The sequence below is a fragment of the Quercus lobata genome, chromosome 12 (genome assembly GCF_001633185.2).
Source record: "Quercus lobata isolate SW786 chromosome 12, ValleyOak3.0 Primary Assembly, whole genome shotgun sequence".
Taxonomy (NCBI): Eukaryota; Viridiplantae; Streptophyta; class Magnoliopsida; order Fagales; family Fagaceae; genus Quercus; species Quercus lobata.
In genome coordinates this window covers 3,190,980-3,218,478 of record NC_044915.1, presented here as the reverse complement: position 1 = coordinate 3,218,478, position 27,499 = coordinate 3,190,980, and the positions used below count along the sequence as shown (strand labels likewise).

The 27,499-nt window shown below is 33.7% G+C and overlaps 3 protein-coding genes across 5 annotated transcripts; 2 read left to right on the top strand and 1 right to left on the bottom strand.

The window, feature by feature from the left end:
* Positions 1-1,038: 1,038 nt before the first annotated feature.
* Positions 1,039-1,948, bottom strand: LOC115971984. The gene has a single exon (XM_031092114.1). It carries the CDS (start codon positions 1,846-1,848, stop codon positions 1,354-1,356), a length of 495 nt encoding a protein of 164 aa, XP_030947974.1. The 5' UTR covers positions 1,849-1,948; the 3' UTR covers positions 1,039-1,353.
* Positions 1,949-12,394: 10,446 nt separating this feature from the next.
* On the top strand, positions 12,395-16,535 carry LOC115972509. Of its 3 annotated transcripts, none has more exons than XM_031092819.1 (7): positions 12,395-12,441; positions 12,945-13,249; positions 14,409-14,543; positions 14,630-14,672; positions 15,824-15,880; positions 15,979-16,093; positions 16,187-16,535. In XM_031092819.1, the coding sequence occupies exons 2-7, from the start codon at positions 12,945-12,947 to the stop codon at positions 16,315-16,317; spliced, it is 786 nt and encodes a 261-aa protein (XP_030948679.1). In that variant the 5' UTR covers positions 12,395-12,441; the 3' UTR covers positions 16,318-16,535. The 3 variants fall into 3 exon arrangements, with proteins under 3 accessions (XP_030948679.1, XP_030948680.1, XP_030948678.1); XM_031092820.1 differs by lacking the exon at positions 12,395-12,441 and adding an exon at positions 12,526-12,679 and having other exon boundaries at positions 15,827-15,880; positions 16,187-16,512; XM_031092818.1 differs by lacking the exon at positions 12,395-12,441 and adding an exon at positions 12,527-12,679.
* Positions 16,536-21,773: 5,238 nt separating this feature from the next.
* On the top strand, positions 21,774-25,593 carry LOC115971366 (protein NTM1-like 9). The gene is made up of 6 exons (XM_031091246.1): positions 21,774-22,196; positions 22,805-23,097; positions 23,206-23,526; positions 23,704-24,075; positions 24,344-24,751; positions 24,835-25,593. The coding sequence occupies exons 1-6, from the start codon at positions 22,025-22,027 to the stop codon at positions 25,123-25,125; spliced, it is 1,857 nt and encodes a 618-aa protein (XP_030947106.1). The 5' UTR covers positions 21,774-22,024; the 3' UTR covers positions 25,126-25,593.
* Positions 25,594-27,499: the final 1,906 nt, after the last annotated feature.

Genomic DNA, 27,499 nt, shown 5'->3' with positions numbered 1-27,499 from the left:
AAAGACTTTATGTCTATAAGGGGGTATTTTCAGTCCTCCTCTATCATCCATGTAAGGCGGCAGGGCAATCATGTAGCCCATGCTCTAGCTAGGGATGCTAGGTTTTCTTTTCCTTTAAGAGTTTGGATGGAGGAAGTGCCACCAAGTGTTTTCAGCTTTGTTGTTAAAGATTTGCAGTAGTTGTTTTCCTTCCCTCCCTGAGAAGGGAGGTTTCTCAAAAAAAAAAAAAAAAAAAAAAAACACTGGGAGAGGGGTTGATTGATTGATGGTTAACTTGAAAGTAATTTCCAATTGACCATAAAATTTAGGCACTTTGGGCATAAAATGCTTTACGCTTTCATTTTCCGTAAAACATTTGACACCCCGCCCAAAACTCATCAGTCTAATCTCCACTCCCATCTCTCACTATTAGTAGCTCAGCCATGACCACCACCCCCAATGGTGTCATTAGTCACTAGTTGTCAATCAAGATTTTTTTTTATCTAAAATTCTCATTTTAAAAAAAAAATTATATATTTGTTTGGGAAATGAGAAAAAGGAGGAAAGTAATAGAAAATATATTTTTCATAGCATTTTCAAGAATGCAACCAAACACTATCCATCCAAACAAATGTAGCCAAAGTGAGTGATACACATGTATCTAATAATTTTGAATGCGCTAGAAGTATCTACTCCCATTTGTGTCAAGTCAAGAAATTGAGTTTCTTATTGAGTCAATTTGAGTGTTCTTATGTATTTTACTATCATCAGTTCATCACTTAGCACTTGCGTGTACTTTCATATTCCAATAATTAATAAATAAAGAAATTATATTTTTTTGTAATTGATGAAATATATTTATGTAATAAAATTTATAATATTTGAAGCATTACTCTTGCTAATAACACAACTGCATGAATTTGGCTTACAGAATACAGAGTAAATTTTCTTTTCTCAAAAAAGAAAAAAAAAGCAAAAAGAAAAAGAAAGAAAAGAAAAGAAAAAAAGAAGAAGATAATAGTAAACTTCTAATAAAAATATTTGATGTTGTTATTCATATAACTAACAATATTTTTTCCTTTTTCTTTTCGTAGGTAGGAGATATGTTTAACAATCCAAACAACACACACAGTATCAACAAATAAATACCATATTGTGATACATAACTTTGGAATCAAACTGAAATATGATGCATCAAAACTCAATACCTAAATAAAATTTAACCCTTTCATCTCTTCTCAAACTTAAATACTCTTATATAATAAATTAAGCAGCATGCTCACGAAGACTTATTAATTATTAGTACGTAATTATGGCAATATTGATAATACTTGTTTAGCCTTTACGACCTCTTTGTCCCTGCAAATTTGTGATTCATGAATCATGATCTCCATCAGAATGCTCGGTGTGGTCGCTTTTCTGGGAGTCCTTCTCTTTTTTCTTTCCCTTCTTTCCATTTTTGTGGCCTGGCTTATGGCCATGGTTCTCTTGGATGTCTTTGATGTCCAGGTGAACACCTGGATCGTTGGTGGTGTAGCTGCCACCCATCATGATTGAGTTGTTGATGGCTTGGAAATTGCTGTTGACGTAGGTGGTTAGTGTGTCATACTCAACCAGTGAATCCTCTTGAGGTTTCTCGTCCAACTCACTTCGTAGATTGGCTCCATAGTTGGTTCCAGCAAGCGTGATGACTCTTAAACCATTTTCATCATCACCCTCCACTTGCTGGGTACTTGAACCTGATTTCTTGAGATCACCGAGGCGTTGAGTTATGGCTGAGACCATCTGTCTCACATCACGGTCAAATGATTTATGATTGTCTCCTCCACCTGATGAGGAGTTGGTTGGATTCATTGATTCAGAAAGCATTGTTTTAAAGATCAGAGAAGGTGTATATATATATATATATTATACGTTTGTGCAGTGCAGAAAATTGGAGTTGGAACTTGGGGTTACATATGAGTTAGTATTAATAAAATGGGCATCTATATATAAGAGGAGGTGCATGAAGTATGATGTTCTGTTTGTTGGAATAAAGGGAAAGTGAGTTTCTTACATGGCAATGCAAGGATTTTGATTTATTCGGTTCGAAAAAGAGGAGGATTACTTGACAGTGGGTTTACTTATTTGCTACACCTTATGCTTTTGTGAGTGTTAAGCTCTTTGGTTTGATTTGCCAGTTTTGGAGGGAAAGAATCTACTTGAGATAAAAGAAAGGAAATAGTAAAATTTTGCTTTTTTGTTTGTTTTTGTTTTTGTTTTTGTTTTCGTTTTGATAAAAGAAAGATTATGGTATTAATTGCTAAGTCAATTCTACTCTGTTTTAGTCAAATTTGTGGTGTTTACCATTTTAATTAATGTCTTGCTTGAATACTACTATTTGAATTTTAATGTGTTTTATGGCTGCCATGGAGAGAGAAAGAATAAGAAGTTGAACAAGGGGTAAGAGAAGAAAAAAAAAATGAAAAACGAATGCATTTTCTTTATTTCTTTTTAAAAATACATTTTAAAGAAATGTATTTAAAATGAACTTTTATAATAAATTTATTTTTATACTCAAATAAATTTTATTTGAAATTGACAAAAATGATATGTAACTCGTAGGGGTGTGTATCAATCTCACCAACTTGACGAAACAAATCAAACTTGACACCTCAGGTGAGTTGGTGGGTTAGGTTAGGTTGGATTGAAATTTTATTTAATGCCTTAGGTTGGGTCGAGTTCGGGTTGATAATTTTTTTCAACCCATTTAACCCAATTTGATCCACCATATATATAATTTTATTTTAAATTTGTAGTTAAGTTGACTATGGTATTTTATTAGAACCAATTTTAATGAATTTTGTATTTTAGAATATAATTTAAGCTTATTATATGGATACTAAAAATTTATATTAAAAAATGTTTAAATAATTGATGAAAGCCTAATCTTTTACAATGCATAAAATATGTACGCACATCCCACTAGCCAATGTGGATTGGGTTAGATTGATTTCTACACATGTAATGAGTTGGGTTGAAAATTTCTTAACCCAACAAGGTCAAATTAGTGTGTAAAAACCCTTCAACCCAACTCAACCTAGTCACACCTGTAGCTATTGATAGCTCTAGCATCTATAACACTAAATTGAAGATATAAGGGTGTGTTTGAAAGTGATCCAAATCTCATGTGTCCAAGGGCCCACCCTTAAACAGCAAAACCTTTCCCTTTTCATTTTGTCCTTTTCAAATTATTCTATACTCTTATTTTAGTATTTTGCTTCAATTATCTCAAGGTTTCAAATAACATTGCTATTGGTAATAAAGGAAGGGTTTTTCAAATTATTCTATACTCTTATTTTAGTATTTTGCTTCAATTATCTCAAGGTTTCAAATAACATTGCTATTGGTAATAAAGGAAGGGTCATGTTAGCGAGTATTCTTAGGGTAATTATTAACAAACCATTTTAGAAAAATTTTGACATCACTTTTAAAGGAAATAGAAAAAGGTATCAAAATATTAATTGCTTATTTTATTTTCCTATAAAAATATTCTTAAAATAGTTCATTAACAAATGATTTTGGATTTAGATCCTCTAGATTTCCTAGGGTACTCTACTAGTAGATTTCTTTAAATCCTAACCATTCTTTAATGATTTAATGGTCAAGATTCTGCCATATCAGCGTTCCACTAACAATATTATTAAAATAATAAAATAATGTTGTAAACAAAACAATTAAGATTATTGTTAATGGAATACTGACATGACAGAATACTAACATGACAGAATCTTGACCATTAAAGCATTAAAGAATGGTTAAGATTTAAAGAAATCTATTTGGTAGAGTACCCTAGGAAATCTAAAAGATCTGAATCCAATGATTTTAGGGTATCCATTAACATTTTCTATAAAGAAAGAATAACTTTCTTAAATAATTAGTGGAGATTTTGGTAATGTAATCTTAATTTTATGCGAGTTTCAATTTAGTTTTTATATGTGCAATTCAACCAATCATTAAGCTTTACTAAGGAGCATTTTCTCTTTTCCCCAAAACATCCTCTCCTAAATGGAAAACTATAATTACATGGATTCAGTCCTAAGCACACTTTTCTATTTGTAAAATGTTGGTAGACAAACGTGATCATGTGTAAGGTTTTATGTTGCAATTTTTGGACCATGACGAAGTCCCACACGTTTGTGGGTACTTGTTATGAGAGAACTGCTATATATATATATATATATAAATATATTAGTAACATGAGAGAGAGTGAGATTATGTTGCTTGCAAGTTGTAACTTTTTTTTTTTTTATACAAAATAAAAATTCTATTCTAATCTAATATAAGTGTATATATGTGTAAAATTTTCTCCTAAAAACTTGAATCGTAATCATTGCCTCTCACACCCCACAAGCATTTATACTTGTGAAGTGACCACCGCACGTGGTGGTCACTCAACTTTTATGTTACACATACTACACACACATGAAAAATGATTTTTTCTTTTCTTTTTTGGTGATAGAAAATTGAAATCATTATGCTAGGCTTTCTAATAAAGTCGGAGTGCATGATGCACCCTCGCATTTTGGGCCTAAATTAAAGTGCATGATGCAACCTCACATTTTGGGCTTATCTATGTTCTTTGGATTTTGGTCCACGGTGTAGTAACACATAACCCAATTGAAGTTTTGGCCTTTTGGGACTTTGGGCAATTCTCAGCTCCCCTTTCTTTTCTTTTCTTTTCTTTTCTTTCTTTTCTTTCTTTTTTTTTTTTTTTTTTTTTTTTTTAAGATAAAAATTTTACTGTAATCTAATCTAAAGTGTATATACTATATGTGTGTAAAAGTTCCCCCCGAAGACTCGAATTTCGGCCTTTACCCTTCACACCCCACAATCACTTATACTTGTGGAGTAACCATTATACCAAAGGTGTGCGATAGTAGTTCCCACTTAATCCTATGGCATTTCGTAGAGTCCATATGTGACCCCCATATCAAGCCTAACTTCATAAAATTTCCTTATATTTTTAAATCTTACTCCAGTAAATAAATAAATTAAAAAAAAACACCCCATTTTTTTGTTTTTTAGAAAAAAAAAAAAAAGTTTGTCATTGAGGTTTGAGATTTTTCTCGTTTTAGCTCTTTAGGTTTCAAAATTTTCATTTTGGCTCTTCATATTTCATTCCATTTTCATATTAGTCATGCTGTCCTTTTTTTTTTTTTTTTTTGTAATGATCTAATTGTTAAATGCCAAATAATTCTCATCCATATAAGTTCACTTTTGTTAGTAATCTAACCCTTAAGTGTAAAATAAATATTATTCATTAAGACATGTCACTTGTACAAGCTTTAATTTTGTTAGTAATTTGATCGTTATGTGCCATCTATTAAGACACATAACCTATATAATACCATGTGTCACCGGATTACTAACATAAATGGACAATATGCCCAATATGAAATGAAATCAAATATAAAGGGTCTAAATGAAAATTACTCTAAATGTTAAGAGCCAAAAATGTACTTTAATATATTTATTTTTAAATGTACTACCTCCATCTTTTATTGTTAGTTGAAAATGTACAAATTACCAAAACTAATCTCATTAATTTAAATTCTAGTAGTGATAGAATGATATTAACCTTTTCAATAAAGTAAATGGTAAATTAAGAAATTTATTTATTAACTTTTTAAAAAGAATAATATTTTGAAATATTCAAAAAGAAATAAATAACCACAATTTTTAAACAAATGAAAACTTATACATTTTTAAAAGGTAGACAAGATAATAAATGATATTCTCTTAAAAAATTTGACTTTTCAAACATGAAAAAAAAAAGTGGGACGGAGGGAGTAAGAATTATTGGGGTTTTTTTTAAAAAAAAAAAAATTCTTGGATGTGTTGGGCATTTGGGCTGGATTTGTTTTGCAGTATTCGCTATTACATTTGAGCTCCCAACCAAAACCATTTATTTACCTTCCATATAAGTGACTTTGTTAATATTCTAATGTGCTTTTGGCTGATGCGTAGGTTGAAAAGGACTCAAATTCACCACACAACTTTATGATGTGTCTCCATCTCCAACCAGATTGATTCTGAAATTTGGTATTTCCCATATTATAGAAAGTGATAAAATGTCTCGCTTGCATTTTCTACAATAACTTCAATCTCAATCACAATGACAAGTGACAACACAAGGATTCCTTCCTATGGGGTTTAAATTAATGGTAGGCAAGGAAACACCTGTAATTGGACACTCATCTATAAAATCAGTATTTTTGCGTCCACCTCATGATATAGTGTATACCGTGTATAAATATATCTTTCGGAATGTGTTGTGTGCCTAATTTGTTTCTGTAACTGTGTCCAATACCGCCATTGTCTGCGACAAGCTCTCAACTTAATTATTAAATTGAAAATACAGCACTAAAAAAAAGAAGTGGTGGTTTTATTGTCATAATCTCACGTAATGTTTCAAGCTTCACTCCGTGCCTTCCTTAATGGTACTTCAGAGGTTAAGTAGAAGCAAAGTTGTAAAAAGTGTAAATGAATAGATTAAATTTATGAATAATTCAATTCGAAAAAAAATGTTTATATTTGTTTATTTAAGAGTCTAGCTCAAACCTAATGTTAGTTTCTCCATTTAAAAAAAAAAAAAAATAAAAAAAAAATAAAAAACCATAATGTCAGTTTCGACTATTAAATAAACTAAACTTAAACGTAAGATGTTCTCATGATATAACATTACACACTCAATATAAGTGTATATATATATATATATATATATTTTTTTTTTTCTTTATGAGAAACTAGATGATTTTATTAAAATAAAGGAGACTGAGCATAAAGTAAGATAAGTAACAACAAAAGGACAGCTCAACATCAGTCTCTCTCTCAAAAAAAGAAAAAAAAAAAAAAAACTAGTACAACATCAGTAAAAGCTTGAGGAGCATAGCCTAACCAAAAGAATCAACTAGCTTATTAGTTACTTCCAAGTGTCTAAAAAAATACTCATTCACCATTTTAACGCTCTGTTTGTTTCAACATTAACGTCTTCTGAAAAATGGTTCCTTTTCTAAAGAGTATTTTCTAGAAAACTGTTTCATTTTTCAGTGTTTGGTAATGACTTTGAAAATGAGCTTGAAAATGTTTTCTGGTGTTTGGTATACAATTTTTTTAAAAATATTTCTTGTAGAATTTAAAAGACGTGTACTACGTAAACCAACTAATATAATCATTATAAATAAAAAACCAGGAATGAATTTAGTTTTTATACTAAAATTTTGAAAATAGATACAATCAAAATTAAATTAATTAATTAGTAGTCAAATTTTCATGATCTCTACCACTCATCCTACTCATATATATGGACAGTAACATACGTACATATGTACGTACACACACACACACATCAACCATTTGTCTATATATATAATTGACAGGGTAATACATTTTCAATAAATATAAATAATAATAACTTTTAATTGTCTACTTTTTACGTTAGTATACTAATTGTAATTGATAGGGTAATACATTTTTAATAAATATAAATAATAATAACTTTTAATTGTCTACTCTTTACGTTAGTATACTAATTGTTTACTATGGTCAATCACAAGTCTTCAATATGTATTTACATAATGTAGCTGCATAATATATCATCATTGCATAGTATTTGCATAAAGTATCTGCCAACAAAAAAAGTTTCTACCAATTAATGCAATTCCCCTAAACAATTATCGTTCATTATATAACAATATTATTAGTTCATGGTAAAAATTATCCTATGTAAAAGCAATTTAAAGCAATATAGGCACTATGTTTAAAATTTTCATCTTTTACTTCATTCATTCATTCTTCTTCTTTTTTTAATTTTTACTTTTTTGCACTTTATGTATGAAAAATAAGTAACTTCTGCCTGGAATCCATCAAATCGAAAATTTTTTAGAGAAAAAAGAAAATCAAGCTTGTAATTCAAAGCAAAGAATTAGGATTTTGGTAGAGAGGAATGAAATAATTACTGCTACAAATTTGTTCTCCTTTACAAGTTAGAACTATTGACCGATCAATGAAGGGAAAAAAAAATCTAATCAGAGAATTGTGTTACAGAGGGGAAGAGAAACATGGAGAAAAGAGAGAAGAGAGACAGTTAGAAAGAGATAGATCTATGGGAAGAGGAGAGATCAGAGTTAGTGACAATGAGGGTGTGAGGAGAGAAAGAAAAAGGAAGAGAGAAAAAGTGAGAAAGCTTATCATTAGAGAGAGAAGACGCTAAAAAATAATGTTTCCTACAGCTACAAACGAAGATAATATTTATAAGAGATGCAACGCGTGAGAGAGAGATTTTTTTCCAAAATTTTTTTTTGGAAAACAGCCTACAAAAAATAAGCTATATTTTTATTAGGATTTTCCATTGACTCAAGATAGTTTTTCATTGACCCGTTTTTTTTGTACTACCAAATATTGGAAAATGTGGAAAATTATCTTTATAGAATGTTTTCCAACGAAACAAACAAAACGTTAAAAAATTACTTTATCTATTTTAATATTATTTTACAACTCACCCAATATTCCAATTCTTATTTTTCATATCTAAACTAACACTATTCATTTGCTTATTCATTTCACTCTCTTTATCTCACTTTCTCACTCTCTCTTTGCCCATTGCAATTTCTCTCTTCCTCTCTTTCTCTTTTCACCCACAATCAAAACTAGCCACCTACACCATAATCAATATGAGCCACCACCACCACAATTAGTACGTACACATCCCAAAATCAAACCTTATAGCATAACAGCCACCATCCCCACTAGCATTAACAAACGCCAAAATCACATATCCATACCCAAAAAAAAAAAAAAAAACATAAACTAATTCAGAACTGCAACCCACTACCACCAACCACAAAAAACACAACAACCACCATTGCTAGCAACCACCATCATCTACGCAAATACCCACACAAATCCAAATCCAAACCCACAAATCCACCGGAGACGAGAGGGAGGCAGAGGTGAGAGGAAGGCTAAGATGTGAGAGAGAGAGAGAGAGAGAGAAAGAGAGAAGGGGCTCAGAGAGTGATAGAGGAGAAAAGGCAGAGACGTGGAAAGAGAGTGTATGAGGAGAGAGAAGAGAATAAAATATAAATATTTAGTTTTAGAAACTTGCTACAGTATTGTGTAAAAGTAAGGATTTACTTTAGGAATGCTGTATGCTTTTTTAGGTTTAATAACCCAGGTAATGAATTGTTTTTAGTGTTTGAGAGGGTAAAATAACAGTTTTGGGGGGGGGGGGGGAGGGGGGGGAGTTACACCCCCTAATGCTAATGTTCTTAGAGAATGACCAAGTAGCTCAGTTGTGAGCTGCATTGTAGGCTTATCTAGGAATCCAACTGAATTGAGTATTTTTGAGAGAGCTTTTCCATTAGAGAATGATCGAGTAGCTAAGCTATGAGTTGCAATGTAGGCTTATCTAGGAATCCAATTGTACTGGATATTCTGAGAGAGCTTTTCTAGTATAATCATATTAGCACTTAAAACTGCAATTCTCCACGAAACTTCACTATTTTGTTTCAGTAGGGCTTCCACACATGTTTTAGCATCACTCTCTACTATGACATGGTTTATGTTGAGATTTAGGGTCTTATAAGTTGCCTAGTTGATGGCTTTTGCTTCAGTTTGGATAGGGATAATTGTTTTCACCCACTTTGTCTGAACAAAAACCAATGCCCCTCTTCAATATTTTGCAACTATAGCCACATAGGACTAATCTTGGTTGATAACATCATCACAATTTATTTTTGATGACTCCTTGCTTTGGCTGGTCCAACCCACATTTTTAACAGAGGTCTTTTGGATAGTGGTTAGGGTAATGGAAGCCAAGTGTTCTTCAAGTTTGAATTGAATTTTTTCCAATATCAACCATTGATTCTTAGAAAACAAGGACTTTCCTTATTTTTCATATCTAGTTTATGGCCTTTTTTTTGTGGGTGGGGGGGGGGGGGAGGGGAAGAGACAAGAGCACTCACATTAGTGGTGCATAATAGAAAAAAATGCAAAACGTACACAATTTGGCTTAAAACTAATCTACATTAGAGAGTGCAAAAGTGTGTAAATATACACAATAACTACAATAACCATGTATATTTACATTTTGCTCGGTTACTATAGCTGTGTATTTAATATTTTATTATTTTCCTGTTTTTTAACTTTTTCTTTTCTCTCTCCTCTCAGTAAACTAAGTCTCTCTCTCTCTCTCTCTCTCTCTCTCTCTCTTGCTTTTGTTCTCCCTCATCAGTGACCAAGGTTTGGGAGAGCTTGGGCTCACTTGGATTTTCTGGTGGTGGTAAGGTGATTGTCAAGTAAGGATCGATGCAGATTTGTTTCGGGTTAAGCTAGGGATGGTTTTCTTTTGATGGGTTTTGGAGGCTTCATTGAGATTCATTGATGGTTAGATTTTGTGATGATTGCAGCACAATGGTGGTTGATTGATTTTTGTTTGGGTTGATTGGTGGTAGGATTTTTGATTTTAGGTAGTCACTTCATGGCAGTGGGGATGGGTTCGACAATGTGGGTTTCTCTTTGCTTTGTGGGTTGCATGTTTATAGCTATGAATTTTCTAGGTTTCAAGTTTATGGGTATGATTTTCTAGGTTGCAGGTTTATGGGTATGACTTTTCTAGGTTGTTATGATTTTATGGGTTTATGGGTATGAAATTTTCTAGAATTTTTTGGGTTGCTACGATTCTTTGGGTTTATGGGTTGCTATAAATTTTTTTTTTTTTTTTGGAATTTTCTAGGTTGTTCATGTGTTGTTATGTGGTGAACTAGTGATCTTTCTTACTCTTGCATTTGTGAAAGTGCCTTGGATGGTGGGAGGAGATTGTGGTTTGGCTACGAATTGAGTCTCTATAATTGTAAGAGAGAGATTCTAGAGATAGGAAGAGAGAAAACAGATAGGGATTGAAGGAAGAGAGAGAGAGAGAGAGAATATTGAAGGAAATAAAAAAATGTAGAAGAATGAATATTTTATTTAATAAATTTGTAGAATAGATAATTTGATATAGGTGTTTTTTTAGAAGTAGTTGTGTAAAATAGAAAAAAAAAAAAGTAAATTCTTATGCTAAAATAGACAATTTTAAATAAACTAATATGAATGCTCTAATGTTGGATCAACATGTGCAATAGATCCCAAATTTAACTGGTCTAATCTAAGGCTCCGTTTAGTGCTAAACTAGAGGGCTCTTGCTAGGTGACAGTAAATATACAAATGTAAAAATTTATAATTTAAACTTTGAAAATTTTTTCATAAATAAATTACATGTGTGACATATAAATGCTAATGTTAAAGACAATTTTTTCCCCAAAGGTGGAGGAATCTTTTTTTTGGGGGGGATCTAATTTTGGTGGATCATATTTGTGATGCTGGCCCATAGCTGGATGTGAATGAGACCCATTTAATATTCGTATCAAAATCCTAAGATAACTTATTTATTAAGTAGGATGATACAATTTCTATTTCATTATAAACATCTTCGAAAATGTTTACAATATACAACATAAGAAGTTTTATTTCAACCCAATGAAATTTCATTAAAAAAAAAAATGGAATAAGTGATTTTTTGTTACCTATTTCAGGTAAAACGGTTAGCGACTTTAGAGTTCCATAGTAGAATTTATCATTATAACAATTAAAATTAGTTTAACACTTTAATTACTTAATTAATATTTAAAATTCAATTTCTTTTAAAATAAGAATGACATTTATTTATGGAGTTATACAGAATAGTTTTGAAACAGTCTAACCTGCCTTAACACAAAGAATGAATCGTATCATTTTGAATTTTTTTTGAATTAGTTACAAGTTAAGCTAATCAACATGAAATTAAATATTTTATGAATTGTGACAAAGCAAGTCCACTCATTTACACTAACTATTAATTTATAGATTCTATAAATTATTCTATAAGGTCGGGCATCTGATATAAAAAATTGCAATTCCTAAAGCAAATAAGTATTAATATAATATTTTAACATGAGCTGATAGTTGTACCTTCCCAAGTACTACATCCTTGGGGAATAAGGTTAGGCTTTGGGTTTTAATTTTTTTTAATTTAATAAAACTAGTGTGTTTATATAAATATATATATATGTTTTTGTCTCATATTTAGCAAATAAGTTACCTTAGTTAGTTACCAAAAACTAAGGGATAGCAAACAGAAACTCAATATGTCAACAATTGTAATCTGTTATTAGCATATATCTGTAAATGGATTAGGACCCTTTAATATTTAGAGGTGTAGTCTCACATTATGCTAAAAAAGAAAAGAATAAAAAAAAGAAAAGAAAAGAAGAAGAGGTGCAGTGTCTGACACGGTGAGTTAAGTGAGATGAGATGAGTCTGTCATAGCAGTAATCGATTTGGCGCGTGGGCGTAACCTCAATAAGTTAACCCCCAAACATGCTTCTTGCGCTGCTAAGTTAGGTTAGAATTTGGATAATACTTTATATTAATTAATTAAAACACTTTCTATTATAATTAGGAAAAAAAAAAAAAAAAAAAACTATATCTGAAATTCTTCATTCTTTAAAAATTAAAAAAAGAAAAGAAAAAAAATCCTCCATATCTGTAATTAGTCATCTTCTTCTAATTCTTCAACGCTTTCATTACTAATAAATACCAAAACAAAAGAAAACCAACAAAACAAAACAGCATTTCCCAGGTACGAGGATCGATCTTCCTTTGTAACTAATAGCCTATATATTTGTGTTTTTTTTCTTTTGGTTTCTTTTTTATATATTAATCTTTATATCGCGCTCTTTCTGTTTGTCAAAATGTCTCAATGAATTTATTTATATATTTTATTTTTTTTGGAGTTCTATAGCGTTTGTTTGATTCTTATTTTTACGCTAATTGATAGATAGAGATTTGACAATAAATAAATTATAAGGTTGGTTCTTAAGTGTTTGGCAAAAATATCGAATCAGATGGTGAAAGACGCGGGCACCACTGGGGATAATGCTGGTGATGGTGCTGCTGCTGATGATGGTGATGTCCCCGACTTGGAAAAGGGTACTGACCATAATACAGCTGTGACGGTGGACTCCGGCGGCGATCATGGTGATCACACCTCAGTCACCGTCGTGGTTTCTAGTGGGGATTCACTCACAACCACTCCCCAACCAGAGCCAGAGCTGTCGGCAACCGACACCTCTAAGCAAGAACTGCCGACTCCCGTGTCTCCTAAGAAGCCATATTTGACTAGGACTACAAGTTCTCCTGAGCAATGCAGGTAAGTTGTACTTCCTTACCCTGGATTATGTGGATATGGATTGGATGAGCGTGTTATCGAGGCGTGGTTTGACTCCTGCATCAGGTGTTTACCACATTGAATTGGGCTATGTTGGTAATTACAAGGAACCCCAATTGTAACTTGACTAATCCTTTTGGGTAAAACACAGACATAACTAGCATTTCCTCTGGTTTTTATAAATTATAAAATGTGTTTGCTTTTGTTTCTTATGTTGGGCATTCTATTGATTATTGCCTAAACTCCCCATATGCGTCACATGAATGTCTTGGAAATTTGACTGAACTCTTCAAAATTGGAACTTAAGTTGGCTGGCCTAACAATCTTAGAACGGTCTAACAATCTTAGTGTTCTATAGACAAGACCATAAGCTCGAATATTTCTCATCTCCTAATTGTGTTTACTGGGCAATTAGAGGGCACCCAATTTTTTTTTAGTTAATTTACATACACGATTAAGCATGCTAGTTTGGAATGCGCATTAGAATGAATCTTCATTAGATGATATTGCATGCAAACCACCTTCAAGTTTGGTTACTATAATTACCACAAAACCAGCAGTGTGATAGACCCACACCAAATTTCATTAAAAGACCGAAATTAGGGTCTGAAGATATAATAAACCGTAGTGTGATTGAAAATAAATTTTCACTTTATATCAGTAGGAGTATATCTAAAAGGTTCAATCTTTTCAACAATGTCTTCATCCTATATTTGATGCCTGTTTTGGTTCCTTCTATTCATTTTACTGTTTGTAAGATTTTCATATTGTGGCTTCTTGCCCTTGTTTTTTGAACCTGTACTTCCTTTGCATCTAATCATTTTGGTCTCATTCAAGTTAGCTTATAAAATTTAGGCTGCGCAGAGCTGCTCTGTTGATTTTAAGGAGTTTTTTTATATTAGAATTTGATGCTTCAAGAATCATGCTATCCATTTGAAGTTACTACTACCTGTTTCTAAGCATCTTTCTTATTTATATATATGTGTGGGACAGATTCTTTACTTTAACTGCATGATCTTTATTTTCATGTTGGAAATGGAGTTTGATGGATACAAGCATTAGCGAATTACTTATTGCTTTATCTTGTTGTGTCATTTCAAAAAGTACTGGAACCATCATATTGGCTATTTTATTCTTTCAGAGTTTGTCAGCAGGAGAAGGAGGAAGTTCTAATAGAGCTTGGGTGCCACTGTCGAGGTGGTCTTGCAAAAGCCCACAGGTCATGCATAGATACTTGGTTTTGTTCCAAAGGATCAAACAAATGCGAGATTTGCCAGTAAGCCTTTTGACTAAATTTGTTCAAGATATTGAGCCAGCTTAGTCTTAAAGGATATTATAATTTGGTTTTGCCTTTTTATGCAGAGAGGTAGCTACAAATGTGCCACCTCCAGATTCCCAGCCCAGTGTATGTTTTCTGTATTTTTTACTGCAAAGACTTGTAATATGCAATTGAGAATATTCTTTGCCTTTTCTATTGAGCTATTTAAGATATGCATTGAGTTAGCAATTTGAATGGGATTTGTGATATCATATCTGTGTCAAATTAGATGCTTCTTGGATATATCCCAATAGATATTTTGTCTTTCATAATTATATCAAAAAGTTGGAAATATTATTTAGTTGCTCTGTTAAAACTAATTGGAACTTACTGAGTAGTAACGGATGCACCCAAATTTTCAGGATATGAACTTCTCCACGATAGACCAGAACATAGAATTGTTAGTAACAGCACCTGAAGGGTTTATGATATATGTTTTCAAGGACATCTAAAGTACGGATGCTTTTATGAAAAGACCAATATAGCATATACTCATAAAATATTTAAGAACTGGAAAAAAGGTTGACATAGATTTAGAAAAAGAAAACATTTTATTATAGCATATACTCAGTATAGTGGAAAACATTTTATTATAGCATATACTCGGTATAGTGGTTACAAACCCTAGTATATTGAGCTGGAGATATGGAGAATATAATATTGAAGAACTATGAGCATATAAAGTATTTATGAGAATTTTGGCATTTTCAATGTGTACACAGGGTACAACTACCTAAGCGCCAAAAGAACAAGTATCAAGCATATCAAACATATTATCAAAATAAAATAGAGAGGAAGCATTCATCCACCGAAATAAAGATTTGAGAAGAAGAAGCTTAAGATCTTGCAGTGATTTTTTTTTAATTATTTTGCCACTGCATTCTTTTTTCTGTGTTCCAAATCCAAAAATCTTACTGGTTATTAATTTTTCTAGTTTAATAATTGGGTTCAACCTCAAGTTTATAAAACTGCAATATGATGACTCTGGACATTAGGGTTTATGCTGAAGATACACCATTGTAACAAAGCATTAAGTTAGTAGTGTGTTTGAAAGCCGAAAAAGGGAATTTCAATGTGGGGAAATATATCCAGTAGTATGCTCTGCTCTTTCTATCAATTACTGATGCTTCTGCATTACATAGAGGCAGAATAGGTGATGTATTTCTTATTTTCAGTTCAGGGTATGTTTAGTGTCTAACAGACAAGTCTGAATTTTTGTTCTCTTATGTTTCATGCAGCAGACAAATTACTGGGTTTGGAGGATTGAAAACTATAGACTTCAAAATCATCAAAGGGTAAGGGGTTACTGTGGTCAATCTGCTGAGTTACTCTTTATTTTCTGAAAATAATATTCATTTTCTATGATTTTTGCATTTAATGATCTTCGTATCAGGGATGTATTAGTCCACTTTGGGTGGCATTTGCAATCCTCATTGGTGGTCTCCTGTTGGATGTGCTAATTTCCATTACCCTTGGTGTCTCTGCACTGCCTATCAACATTATAATCGGTATGTAGTTCCATAATTTTGTGTACAATTCTACTCATTCTTCCCAAAGGACAAGTTTGTTTGATGATGGTAAAAACTTGAGTTTATGTATAGGTGTTATTGTTGTGCTTGGACTTGGAACTGCACTGCGACTTGCACTGGAATTCGTTCATGAGTGGCATTTGAGAAGAGCTGTGCAAAGTATTGAAACAAATGGGAATCTTGGTTACCATCCCACCTTGTAGGTAAAACTATGTATGATAATATTTACAAGTAAACTCTTTAATTTATTGTTTACTGTTTATAAGTGTTCATGATGTTTTTTCTATTTGTGAGGGAACCTCTGTTTCTTGCCTTTTAGTTTGATACCCATGATGCACTGGACAACATTATTTGTTGTTGAATTTATTAAGAACCTTAGCATTTGAGTTTGAGATAAATCTACTTTCTTTTTAAGTTTTAATCACTTGTCTTAGACACAAGTGCTGCAAGTTTATTTTATGGTACATTCATGGTTATATTATATTGGTTTGGATGAGCCAACAGTTTTGTAGTTCTTGGTGTTTCTAACGGAAATATTTAGAGTTCAAATCTTCATACCCCCAACTCTATGAGTTTATTATTATCTTAAAACAAAATTATAGCTTTTTAAAGAAAAGTGTTAGGTTTACAACATTTTTACAACAAATAATAAGTGGTAAGTTGTCATTAGTTTTAATTTGAATTTACAATTTAAATTACTTTTTTGTCCACCCATAACAGCCAATAATAACCTACCATCTAGAGTTTATTGTAAAAATATTGTGCATTTGCCCTTTTTAAAACGCCATATTTTAGTTACAACTTACAACTGTATTTTTTTAATAAATTAATAAACAAAATAATCTGATAAAAATAAGTACGGCCAAAGCTAAACTTTGAGCATAAACATGTGATCTAATTTGTTGATGAATTTGAGTTTGGTTTTGTGTTCAAAATAAAATAAAATGAATAATCTTAAGTCTTTTAAAATAAATTAAAATGAATAAAATTATGAATTTTTAATGGTTAACACTTAACAGACTAGTTTACCATCAAAGACAGGAAACATAGGTTAGAAAAGTGAGAGGGAGATGCTGCACGAGGTAAATTGGGTGAAGCCCACATTCTGAATCTAATCTTTCTGCGGGAAAAGATATAGAAGCATGTGCTAGTAGAATCATCCCTTTTTTAAGGGTGGCGCCTCTCTCCTTTTTATTGGGCCTGTAAAGCCCTTTTGACACGGTCTTCTATAATTCTCACGTTGCTTCAACTATCACAGTTCCGTTACAAAAACCCATTTTCCTTTTCCTTTTCCTTTTTCTCAGGATTTTTGTTAATTGTCAGTTTGTCACCACTAACCTTAACTTGTATTAATACTTTTTAATTTCTCCCGAAAAAAAAAAAAAAAAAAATTTCGTTAATAATAGGAAAGCCGTTACACAAATTTTGAAATTGAGGACGATTGTGACATCCGTAGCAATTTTTGAGCAAGAGATTTGACTGTTTAATACCTGATAACTTGTAAAATTAGATTTTAATTTTAGTCCCAAGGAAGAATTGGTAAGAGAAATTTCATGGAAATTTCCAAATGATTGAAGAAGTAGGTTCCTATTTATTAAGACTTATTAAGAGTAGAGTGAAAGATTATGCTGGCAATATTTTATTAGCATTTGAATGAATTAAAGAAATTGTAGAATGAAAGAGAAATTGAGAGGAAGAACATGGTTCAAATGTAATGAAGATCTATTACATTCGGAACATAAAGAATGATTGAGGTTTTACCGTTCATTTCAAGAAAATTCTAAACTATATGACAATAATTATATACATAAAAAGGTAGACTTTAGCAACAAAAAATTAAAAAACATAGAAAAGTAGACAATATAGTAAAATAAAAAAAAATTAAAATATTAAAACCATGGAACATAGTTGGCATATAGTTTTTTATAGCATTCTCATAGTATTCCGTCAAAGAATAAGGGCCCGTTTGGTAGAGTAGTGTGAGTAATGTTTTTTGTATTTTTTTGAAATATGTGTGGGTAAAAAAGTGTGTGAAAATGCGTGTAATGTTGTTTAAAAACTGAAAACATGTTACTAAAATGCTCTACCAAACATGCTCTAAAAGTTTAAAAAGTGGTTACTTATTATTATTATTATCATTATATATTTTTTTGGTTTGATAATTTGATACTTAGAGGAAGGAAGATTTGAATTTTGAATTTCTCGTTTAAAAATATGGAGTTGTCAATTAATTGAGCTATAATATGTGGGTTCTAGTCAGCTCAACTAGGGCTGTCTACAGGTTGGTCCGGGTTGGTTTTGGTTTCAACCTGGACTCAACTTGCCCAGGTCGGGTGGAACAAAAACAAACCCACAATCGACCTCCGACCACCACGGGTCAAGTCGGCCGGGCTTAGGGGAGCGAATGGTCGGGTCGGTCAAGTCTGATGATGAGCGATGGCGAGCGGAGGAGAAGATCTCTCTTCGTTAATCTGAGTTAAAGGCCAACCGGATCTAATGGATTATCGTTGGATTTGAGTAGACCGGAGCCCAATCTAACTAAGAATAGCCGGATTTGTGTAGATCTAAGTTAGATCTAACCCAATACCGCCGAATTTGAGCAAATCTAAGCGAAGGAGGAGAGCAGATCTTGGCCGGATTTGAGTGAATCTGAGCAAATAACACCGGATCTGAGTGAAGGAAGACTTGGGTGGCCGGATCGGGGTTGAGGAACACTAGATTTGAGTGAAGGAAGACCAAAGATGGTTGGATCGGAGTTGAGGAACACCAGAACATCACCGGATCTCGAAGGATCTCGCTGGATTTGGTCCAAAATTCGTTATATTTCGCTAGAGAGGATGATTGTTTCGGTTCGGGTCAGGTGTCATGGGTTTTGAAACGTAAAACCAACAACCGATCCACGTGGGGTCAGGTTAGAGAGTTTGGACCCACGTCCGACCGCCGAAGACGTCGGATCGAGTGGCGGTGGGTTGAGCTCGAGCGGGTTAGGCGGGCGGCCAGGTGGGTTGGACAGCTCTAAGTTCAATTAATAAAGTCTCTGATAGTTGAATAAGCCTATACTAAAAACTAATTGGTGTTTTAGTCTAATGATAAAGAGCATAATAATCGGAAGAGAGCAAGACACCGTAAGTTAAAACACTCTAAATAAATAAATAATTGAACTATAATACTCTTCACAAAATAATTATCTTATTGAGAGTGGTAAGAGATGATCTATACATGCTATTCAAAGTGTTCATTATTCATATTGGCGTAAACAATAAACATAGACTAATATACACCTCTTTCTTTCTTCTTTTTATTTATTTTTTTATGGGAAGAATAATATACTCTTAACAAAAAACAAAAGATAAAATATGTAAGAGTTTGAATTCAAACTCACGGTTTACATTATCCAATCAGAGATGGCCACATCATATTTTTTCTTAAAACTCAATACATCCTATTACACCTAATAATAACTCAAAAACTCTTAATTTGATTGGATTTTCATATAGGCATTAGAGTATCCATAGCAGATGTGGAAAAAATTATGCCATTTTGTTACACTAAAGACCTACTTTATTATTTTACCACATCATTTTACAACATCCCATTTATTAGATGTTTTATCATTCAATTCTATATATTAAAATAATATTTACTACACATTAAAATAATATATTATCCCTTCCCCCATTATCATTAACAACAGCAACAACATCAACGGCACAACCACCAGCCACAAATGTCCACTGCGGCACCAACACCGGTAGCCACCACTGGCCATCACCCCCACAGCCCACCACCACTGCCACTGTCACCACCCATAGCCCATAACCCACCACCACCCAGATCATCTAAACCACCACCTGCCGCCTACAATTTAAAAAACAAACACAAATACCCACCATCACCACCACTACAACCCACCTCTACTGCAAACCAACCACCAAAATTACTCACAAATATCAAATCAACCCAAATTGCAGCAAAAAAAAAAAAAAAAAAAAAAAAAAAAAAAAAAAAAAAAAAGAAAAAAAAACCCACAACCAAAGAGAGGCAGAGTGAAAGGCGGACATAAAGGAGAGGGAAGAGGGTGAGATCGACAACGGCCTCGGGGTGAGATCAGCGAGATCGAGCGCGGCTGGGCGATATTGACGGTGGTTGGGCGAGATCGGCGGTGGCGGCTTCAGAGGGTGAGAGAGATTGGCGTGCGTTTCCAAGAAGCTGTCCTCCAAGCCCTCGTCGGCGGAGCGCGCTGTCGTCGTCGGAGCTACGCCGTCATTGCTGTCAGTGAACATCCCGGACTGGTTGAAGATCCTGAGAGACCAGTACAGAGATAATACAAGGAGAAGAGAGAGGGAACCAGTGAGAGAGAAGAGAAAAGAAAAAAAATGAAGAGATAGGAGAGAGAAAAGAGAATAAAAAACTATAAAATTTTTTGCAACATCTGTCCATATCGTCTCATATTTGGGACGGTACTGTAATTGTGTTGCATAATTTTTGGGATTTGGAACATCTGATGAACCTCCATTTTTGTGTTTGGTGTGGCAAATATGTCAAATATTTAGCATTTGACACATTTACCACATCTGATGCGGATGCTCTTAGAATTAATTGTGAGTCATTGTGCTTATTTTTTAATATGTGATAAAGTGATGTGGTATGTTGAATTTAAATAATCTTAGTATATAATAGAGTAATACAACAATATACCGCGTCTTTATAAAATTTAATCTCAATATATCCATACTATATTACTATATATAAAAAAGGATTCCCTTATTTGAACATAACTTTTATATAGTTCAAAAATATTCTCATTAATGGAAGGTAACTTCTCTTAGAAATAAGGCTATAAATGTTAATTAACAAATTTCATTTTGAATTTAAAAGGAGAGCTCCTAAAATTTAGGATTTTTTTTCCCCTTCACGTATACAAATTTAGTATTACCACTGCACACTCTTAGTGCTATGGTCATTTCACAAGTATAAGTGCTTGTGGGGTGTGGAGGGTAATGACCGAGGCTCAAGTCTGAAAGAGGAAGTTTCATACATATATATATTTAGATTAGGTCAGATTAAAATATCTATCTTATATAAAAAAAAAATTAGCATTTTTTATTCATTTTTCATCTAAATAAAAGTAAAATATCCCTAAAATTTAGCATTTTTTGCAATCAAATTCATTTTATTTTAAAAGAAATTATTGTTACAGTTTATTTTTAAAGTTTATCATTTTTATTTATTTAATAAATATAAATTATTAATTTTTATCAAAAAAAAAAAATATATAAAAGAGCTACTAAGCAGGCGCAATGCCAGTGCTTATTGGCCAATAATATATAATACAGTAATACAGCGGTATATCACTATATTGAGGGCAGCTCCCTTCCTAGAAAGGACGCGGCAGAGTGGCACGCTATGCGGTAACGGAGCTCAGCTACCGCGTTTAGACTAGTCTGCCCAAAACTTTGCCGATTCCAATCACGCGGTAACAGCACACAATTTTGTGCCCCACAAAGATTAGAAAGTCGTTGCGTGTCATGATCCCATTGGTTGAGAGTGGTGGTAGTTGGGAACATAGTAACGGTAACGGTGGGCATTGCGTTTGCAAGAATAGAAAAACGAGTAGAGAACGGCAACACGTGTTGTGTATGTCCCAAAAATAGTATCACAAAGCAAAACAAAACAAAACAACATTGTGATTGTATAGTAGAGTTACATCTATCTATGTACATGTCCTAATATTATGTTGCTTAACCAGCAAGAGGTCTCCCAACTCCCAAGGTTTTGTTTCAATTTACTACTGCTCCCATAATATCTGACTCTCAAAAAGAAAAAAAAAATCTACCAATTACCAAAGAAAAGAGTAAAGTGCGAGAGAGAGAGAGAGAGAGAAAACAAACAAAAAAGAAGAAGAGGAAGATGGGTGCTGCAGTGTTAACAATGGAATCTCTGCCTCTGGGTTTCAGATTCAGACCCACCGACGAAGAGCTTATCAACCATTACCTCAGGTTGAAAATCAACGGCCGCCATTCCGAGGTCCAGGTTATTCGCGAAATCGACGTTTGCAAATGGGAGCCCTGGGATTTACCTGGTATTTTTCTATCTTCCTTCTTCTTCTTCTTCTTCTTCATTTTTATTTTTCTTTTCTAGTTTTTTTCTTTTATAGTTATGTTTAAAGCTCATTTCTTAATTTTATAATATTTGATTGTGAGGATTGGGAATTTTATAGATCGGTTAATTTTACTGTCAATTCATTTCCCTTTATTCTCCCATGAATAAATGAATAATTCCCCTTGAAAAAGCACATCCATATATCCCTATTTTGTATGCCAAAGATTCCTTTTTGACATTCTTCTAGCTTCTATTTTCTAACCCTTAAAAAATTAAAAATCAAAACAAAGAGGATTACAATAGAAATTTAGATTTTGATTCTCTGGTTCGATCTGTTTCTATACTCAAAATATCTGTATCCTTTCTTGATTTGTGAATGGATTATATGCTGATTTTGGTTCATATTCTATATTATTGATTATTTGGTAAATAAGCTTTATATCAAATTGCACCTGCTCTCCTTGTAAGAGCAAGGTGGATTCCGGAGAGTGAGATTGTAAATCACGATCCGTTGAGTGTGTGTGTGTCATTGCAATCAAAAAAGAGAAAAAGGATTGATTTTTTTTTTTTTTTTTTGGCTGAAACCAGGGCTCTCAGTGATAAAGACAGATGATCCCGAGTGGTTCTTCTTCTGCCCACGTGATCGGAAGTACCCAAATGGTCATCGTTCCAACAGAGCCACTGATGCTGGCTACTGGAAAGCCACGGGTAAGGACCGCACCATAAAGTCCCGCAAGTCTAGCTCCAATACCAGCATGATTGGGATGAAGAAGACCTTGGTTTTCTACAGAGGCCGTGCTCCCAAGGGCGAGCGCACAAGCTGGATCATGCACGAGTATCGTGCTACTGAGAAAGACCTGGATGGTACTGGTCCCGGCCAGGTACTTTTCTTTCCTAACAAGTTTTTATTCTAGTCTGGAAACAGCTTGGAATTCATATACACTTAAAGACTTACGTTTGTCTTACATTTCTTCTTTCACACTGTGCAGGCTGCCTTTGTTCTCTGTCGCTTGTTCCACAAGCCTGAGGAGAAGTCACCAGTTCCAAAGTACGATGAAGTTGACCCTACTGGCTTGTCGCCTACCACTACCAAGTCCTCTCCTGATGATACATTGTCAGATGTAGTTCAACTTCAAGAAACAGCAACATCTGATATGCCAGTTAGGAGCCAGTCTGAAGGTATAAAGCGATGGTTGACTGATAAGTCTGATAACATGACCCCTAATGCTCTAGTCCCTGCTGAAACTAGCTCCAATAGTTATGTGCCTTCTGATGTGGACGATCATGTACTAGAAGAAGATGCTTTAGAGGTGAGAAGCGGACTCACAAAGTATCTGTATTCTTTTTTCTTTGTGTGTTCGTCATCCTGTTTCTCTATCTTTTACCATGTATAAGCCCTTCATAATGAGGAATTTCTTTTCTTTGGTTTGAATCATCAAGAGACATTCCATGACTAAAATTTGTTGTTTTCTTGCTTTTCAATTTAGGTGAATCAGCAGCCCTCATGCGGCGAGATTGATTTTCAAGATTTCCCCACATTGCAATCACAGATTCAAATGGAGATAGCACCCCAAGTGGGTTCACCTTTTCCCAGTGACTTTGGAAATGGCAATAATGCACTAACATTTCAGGATGGTACCAGCGAACAGGACATATCTCTCACAGAGTTGTTAGATGAGTTCTTGAATAACCCTGATGATAACTCATTTGATGGATCAGCCAGTCAGAAGAACTCATTTGGTGGGAGCGACACCCTATTTACCAGTCAGGCTGTACCACCTGGAAGCATTTATGTTAAAGACAGTGGTGCATACAGTGGTGCATACAGTGATGCGGACACTGAAATGGCTCAATTACAGGTAAAATAATACTCTTTTGGATTATGAGAGACATGCTATTGGTAATCCTTGTCTGTTTCCAGTTTAGCTTGCACATTGCATTTACTTTGAAGTTCTGGCACTGTGGTATTTATATATTGCTTTTTTCTGATGGCTGGGGGCGTGTATCCCTGGTGAGGTTTCACATCATTAAAAATATATATATACTTTGCTTTTATGGGCATTTGATGTAGTTAATTAGTGAACAAATCTAACTCTGAAATTGACATGTTTTGTTGTCATCCACCAGCGTGATTCTGAGATGGAAGTTTCTGGATGGTTCAATGAACATGTTGATAGTGAGCATGTATATTCCAACCAAGAACTTTGGGGGAATGACCTTTGGGATAATTCTGTTGGACAAGATACTTTGTCTGTTTATTCTGCTGTGTGCTCATCCTTGGCGCCCAGCTCAGAAGAACCAACCGATAAGAAGGAACCCAATAACTACAGCAGTGTTCCTGTTGGTGAAACTGGAATCAAGATTAGGACCCGGCAACCTCAGAATAGACCAACTTTAGGCAATATTCCATTTCAAGGTACTGCTCCAAGAAGAATCCGTCTGCAGCTCCAGTGTTCTGGTGAATCAGTTTGCCATAGTGAAGTGGGAGGTCCAAGCTGCAGTGAAGAAGATGAAGTGCAATCAACAGTTACTAAGGTAAGGTTCATTAAATGAAGCTGATATGAAAGTTCTGCTCATATGTATTTATCAATTATTGAGTCTAATAATGTTGCCTGCAGGCTGAAGAAGCTTCAGAACACTGTCCTCCTGTTGTTGAGATAGAGGAACTGAGCGAGCTTTTGAAGTCTGAGAAGAGCTGGGGAACTAATGAAGAATCCTCTGCAAAACTGAGGTTTAGGGTGAAACGTGATGCTCTTCCAGGTGGCAGCCAGCTGGAGATGTCAGAATTTGCGAAGGCACCTGCTCTACATCATGCCCCACGATCCTCATTAGTCTATATAGCAGGAGTTTCTCTAGTTGTAGTCATGTCTGTTGTCTTTATTGGGGTATGGGGGTACTTCAAATCTTGATGTTGTACACCAATAGCTATAGGTAGTCTGCTCCTGTGTTTTGTAGTTGCCAGACGAGGTAAATAAGCAGTTTTCTGAAGTTGGAGAGCAGAGTAACTAATGAAGAATCATCTACACAACTTAGGTTGAGGGTGAATCGTGATGGTCTGTTGGTTGCAGCCAGGCATTGTGCCCCAGGAACCTCATTATCATACGTCAGTCGTTGGAGTAGTTTCTTTTGTTGTAGTTGTGTCCATACTATTTATTGGGGAATGGACTGGGGGAGCTGAGTTTGATCATGATGTTGCACAGGAATAGCTATAGGTAGTCTGTTCCAGTGTATGTTAGTTGCTTAGAAGCAGGGTTAGGTTTGTAGATTCCTCTGCTTTCCTGTATGCATGCGTATATATATCTAGAATAGCCAAATGTTGTGTACTCTATTATCGAACAACGTTGTTTAATTTAAGTTTGTTTTCTTTTTTTGTAGTAGCTTTGTTGGAGGTTCTGAATTTTGTTTTGGATTTATTGTTCTGTACATCGGCTCTTTTGTGTGTGTGTGTGTTTGTTTGTGTGTGCATACTTTGGTTGTTTAAGTACATGGAAACACTTTATGCTGGTTGTTTTGTCTTTGCGGGGTTTGTACCATGTACTGGAAGCTCTTACGAAGGAGAAGGTATCTTGTGGTGTTGTGCATCTAAACAAATGCATATCACACCTAATTCTCACAAACATGTAGTAGATCCCAATATGTTGTGGGGTCCATATTTCTGTGTCTAGTGGTGCTTCAGTTAGTGCTAAATTTATTTTGTCTGTTCTGTTTAGATATTGTTCACACAGGCATGCATATACTTGGGAAACCAGTCTGTGGCCGATTCTTTGGCGGGATTTTGTTACCGAGTATGACAGTCTGCAGACTCTGCACTCTCTTATGTTTTGTTTGAAGAGAAGGGAGTAGAGTATACTGTAAAATAGAATTGATTCAAAATTAGTTTATTTTCAATTAACTTTACTTTCTTCCATTCTTCCTCTCTCTCTCTCTCTCTTTCCTCAATCTAAATGAGCCATTAGTCTTGGCATCATGTAATGAGGAGTGAGTCAAACTTCCGGTTGTATGCATGCTACATGAATGTGCACTCCTCAAATCAGAAAACATCAATTTGCCCTTTACTGAAAAACTAAAGGTTGCTAGAATCCGTTGGTATAGCAGTCATAAGCAGCGTAGTATTGTGTTTTCACACCCAATTATAAGTTGACTTTTTGTTTATTTTATGTATTGTTTATGAGTTTTATATTATTTTTTGTCAAAATATTATCTATATATATATATATATAAAATCGAAGCCTTTGCTGGCACCACAATTTTCCACGTCAGCACAATATTTAAAAAATAAAAAATAAATAAAAATTATAACTCCTCAAAACCCTAACAACCTTACCCCTCTCTCAAGTTAAGAAATATAAAGCCACGGTTTCTGCAAACTCTCTCTCTCCAGACGTAGGAAGCCTTAAAGCATTCATAAAATATTATTATTAGTATGAATTTTATGGAGTTGCGGTATTCAAGAATTAAACCAAAATTCTTTTAAATTATCTATAATATTTTGTCCTCTGAAAATTTTATCTCTTTGATTTTATTATATTGTGTTTCTTAAGTTATAGAGAGATTTTCTTTGGTTTTTGCAAACTCTCTCTTTCCAGATATAGGAAACCCTAAACGCACGGTATAGCATTCAAGATCTACAACTCACGGTATAGATTTTAGCTTATAAAGTTCAGCTTTTGTAAAGTTAGTTTGTTTATATATTTAGTCCTTACGTTTAGGTTTAGGTTTTAAGAGATTTATATATTACTATTATGTGGCTAAATTTTCCGTGACATCAGTTTTATATTTTTAACCAAATACATCAGGAAAGCAAGAGAAGGCGCATAAATATTTAGTCCTTAGGTTTAGGTTTAGGTTTTAAGAGATTTATATATTACTACTATATGGCTGAATTTCCTGTGACATCAGTTTTATGTTTTTTTTTTTTAATTTGTTTTATGTAAGGTTAGTTTGTTTACATCAATTCTTTATCTCAAAGATAAGACTTTTATTTCTACCGCAAGAACTATTTAGGTATGTATCCCTTGCAAGCACACATGAACTTAAATTGTCTTTTAATATATGCATGCTTTATTATTTTCTAATAGTTTTTCCGTGCATCGCACGGTTAGCGACTAGTTTCTAATAAATTAATAATCTAATATTTTAAAAATAAATTAGCTTTTGATTTTTTTTTTTTTATCTCTGTCTAAGCTATCATAGATAATCAATTGTTTTTAAAATTGCTTTCGTGTATTATTATTATTATTATTATTATCATCATCTCCTTTACTTTATTGTCTTTTTAAGGGG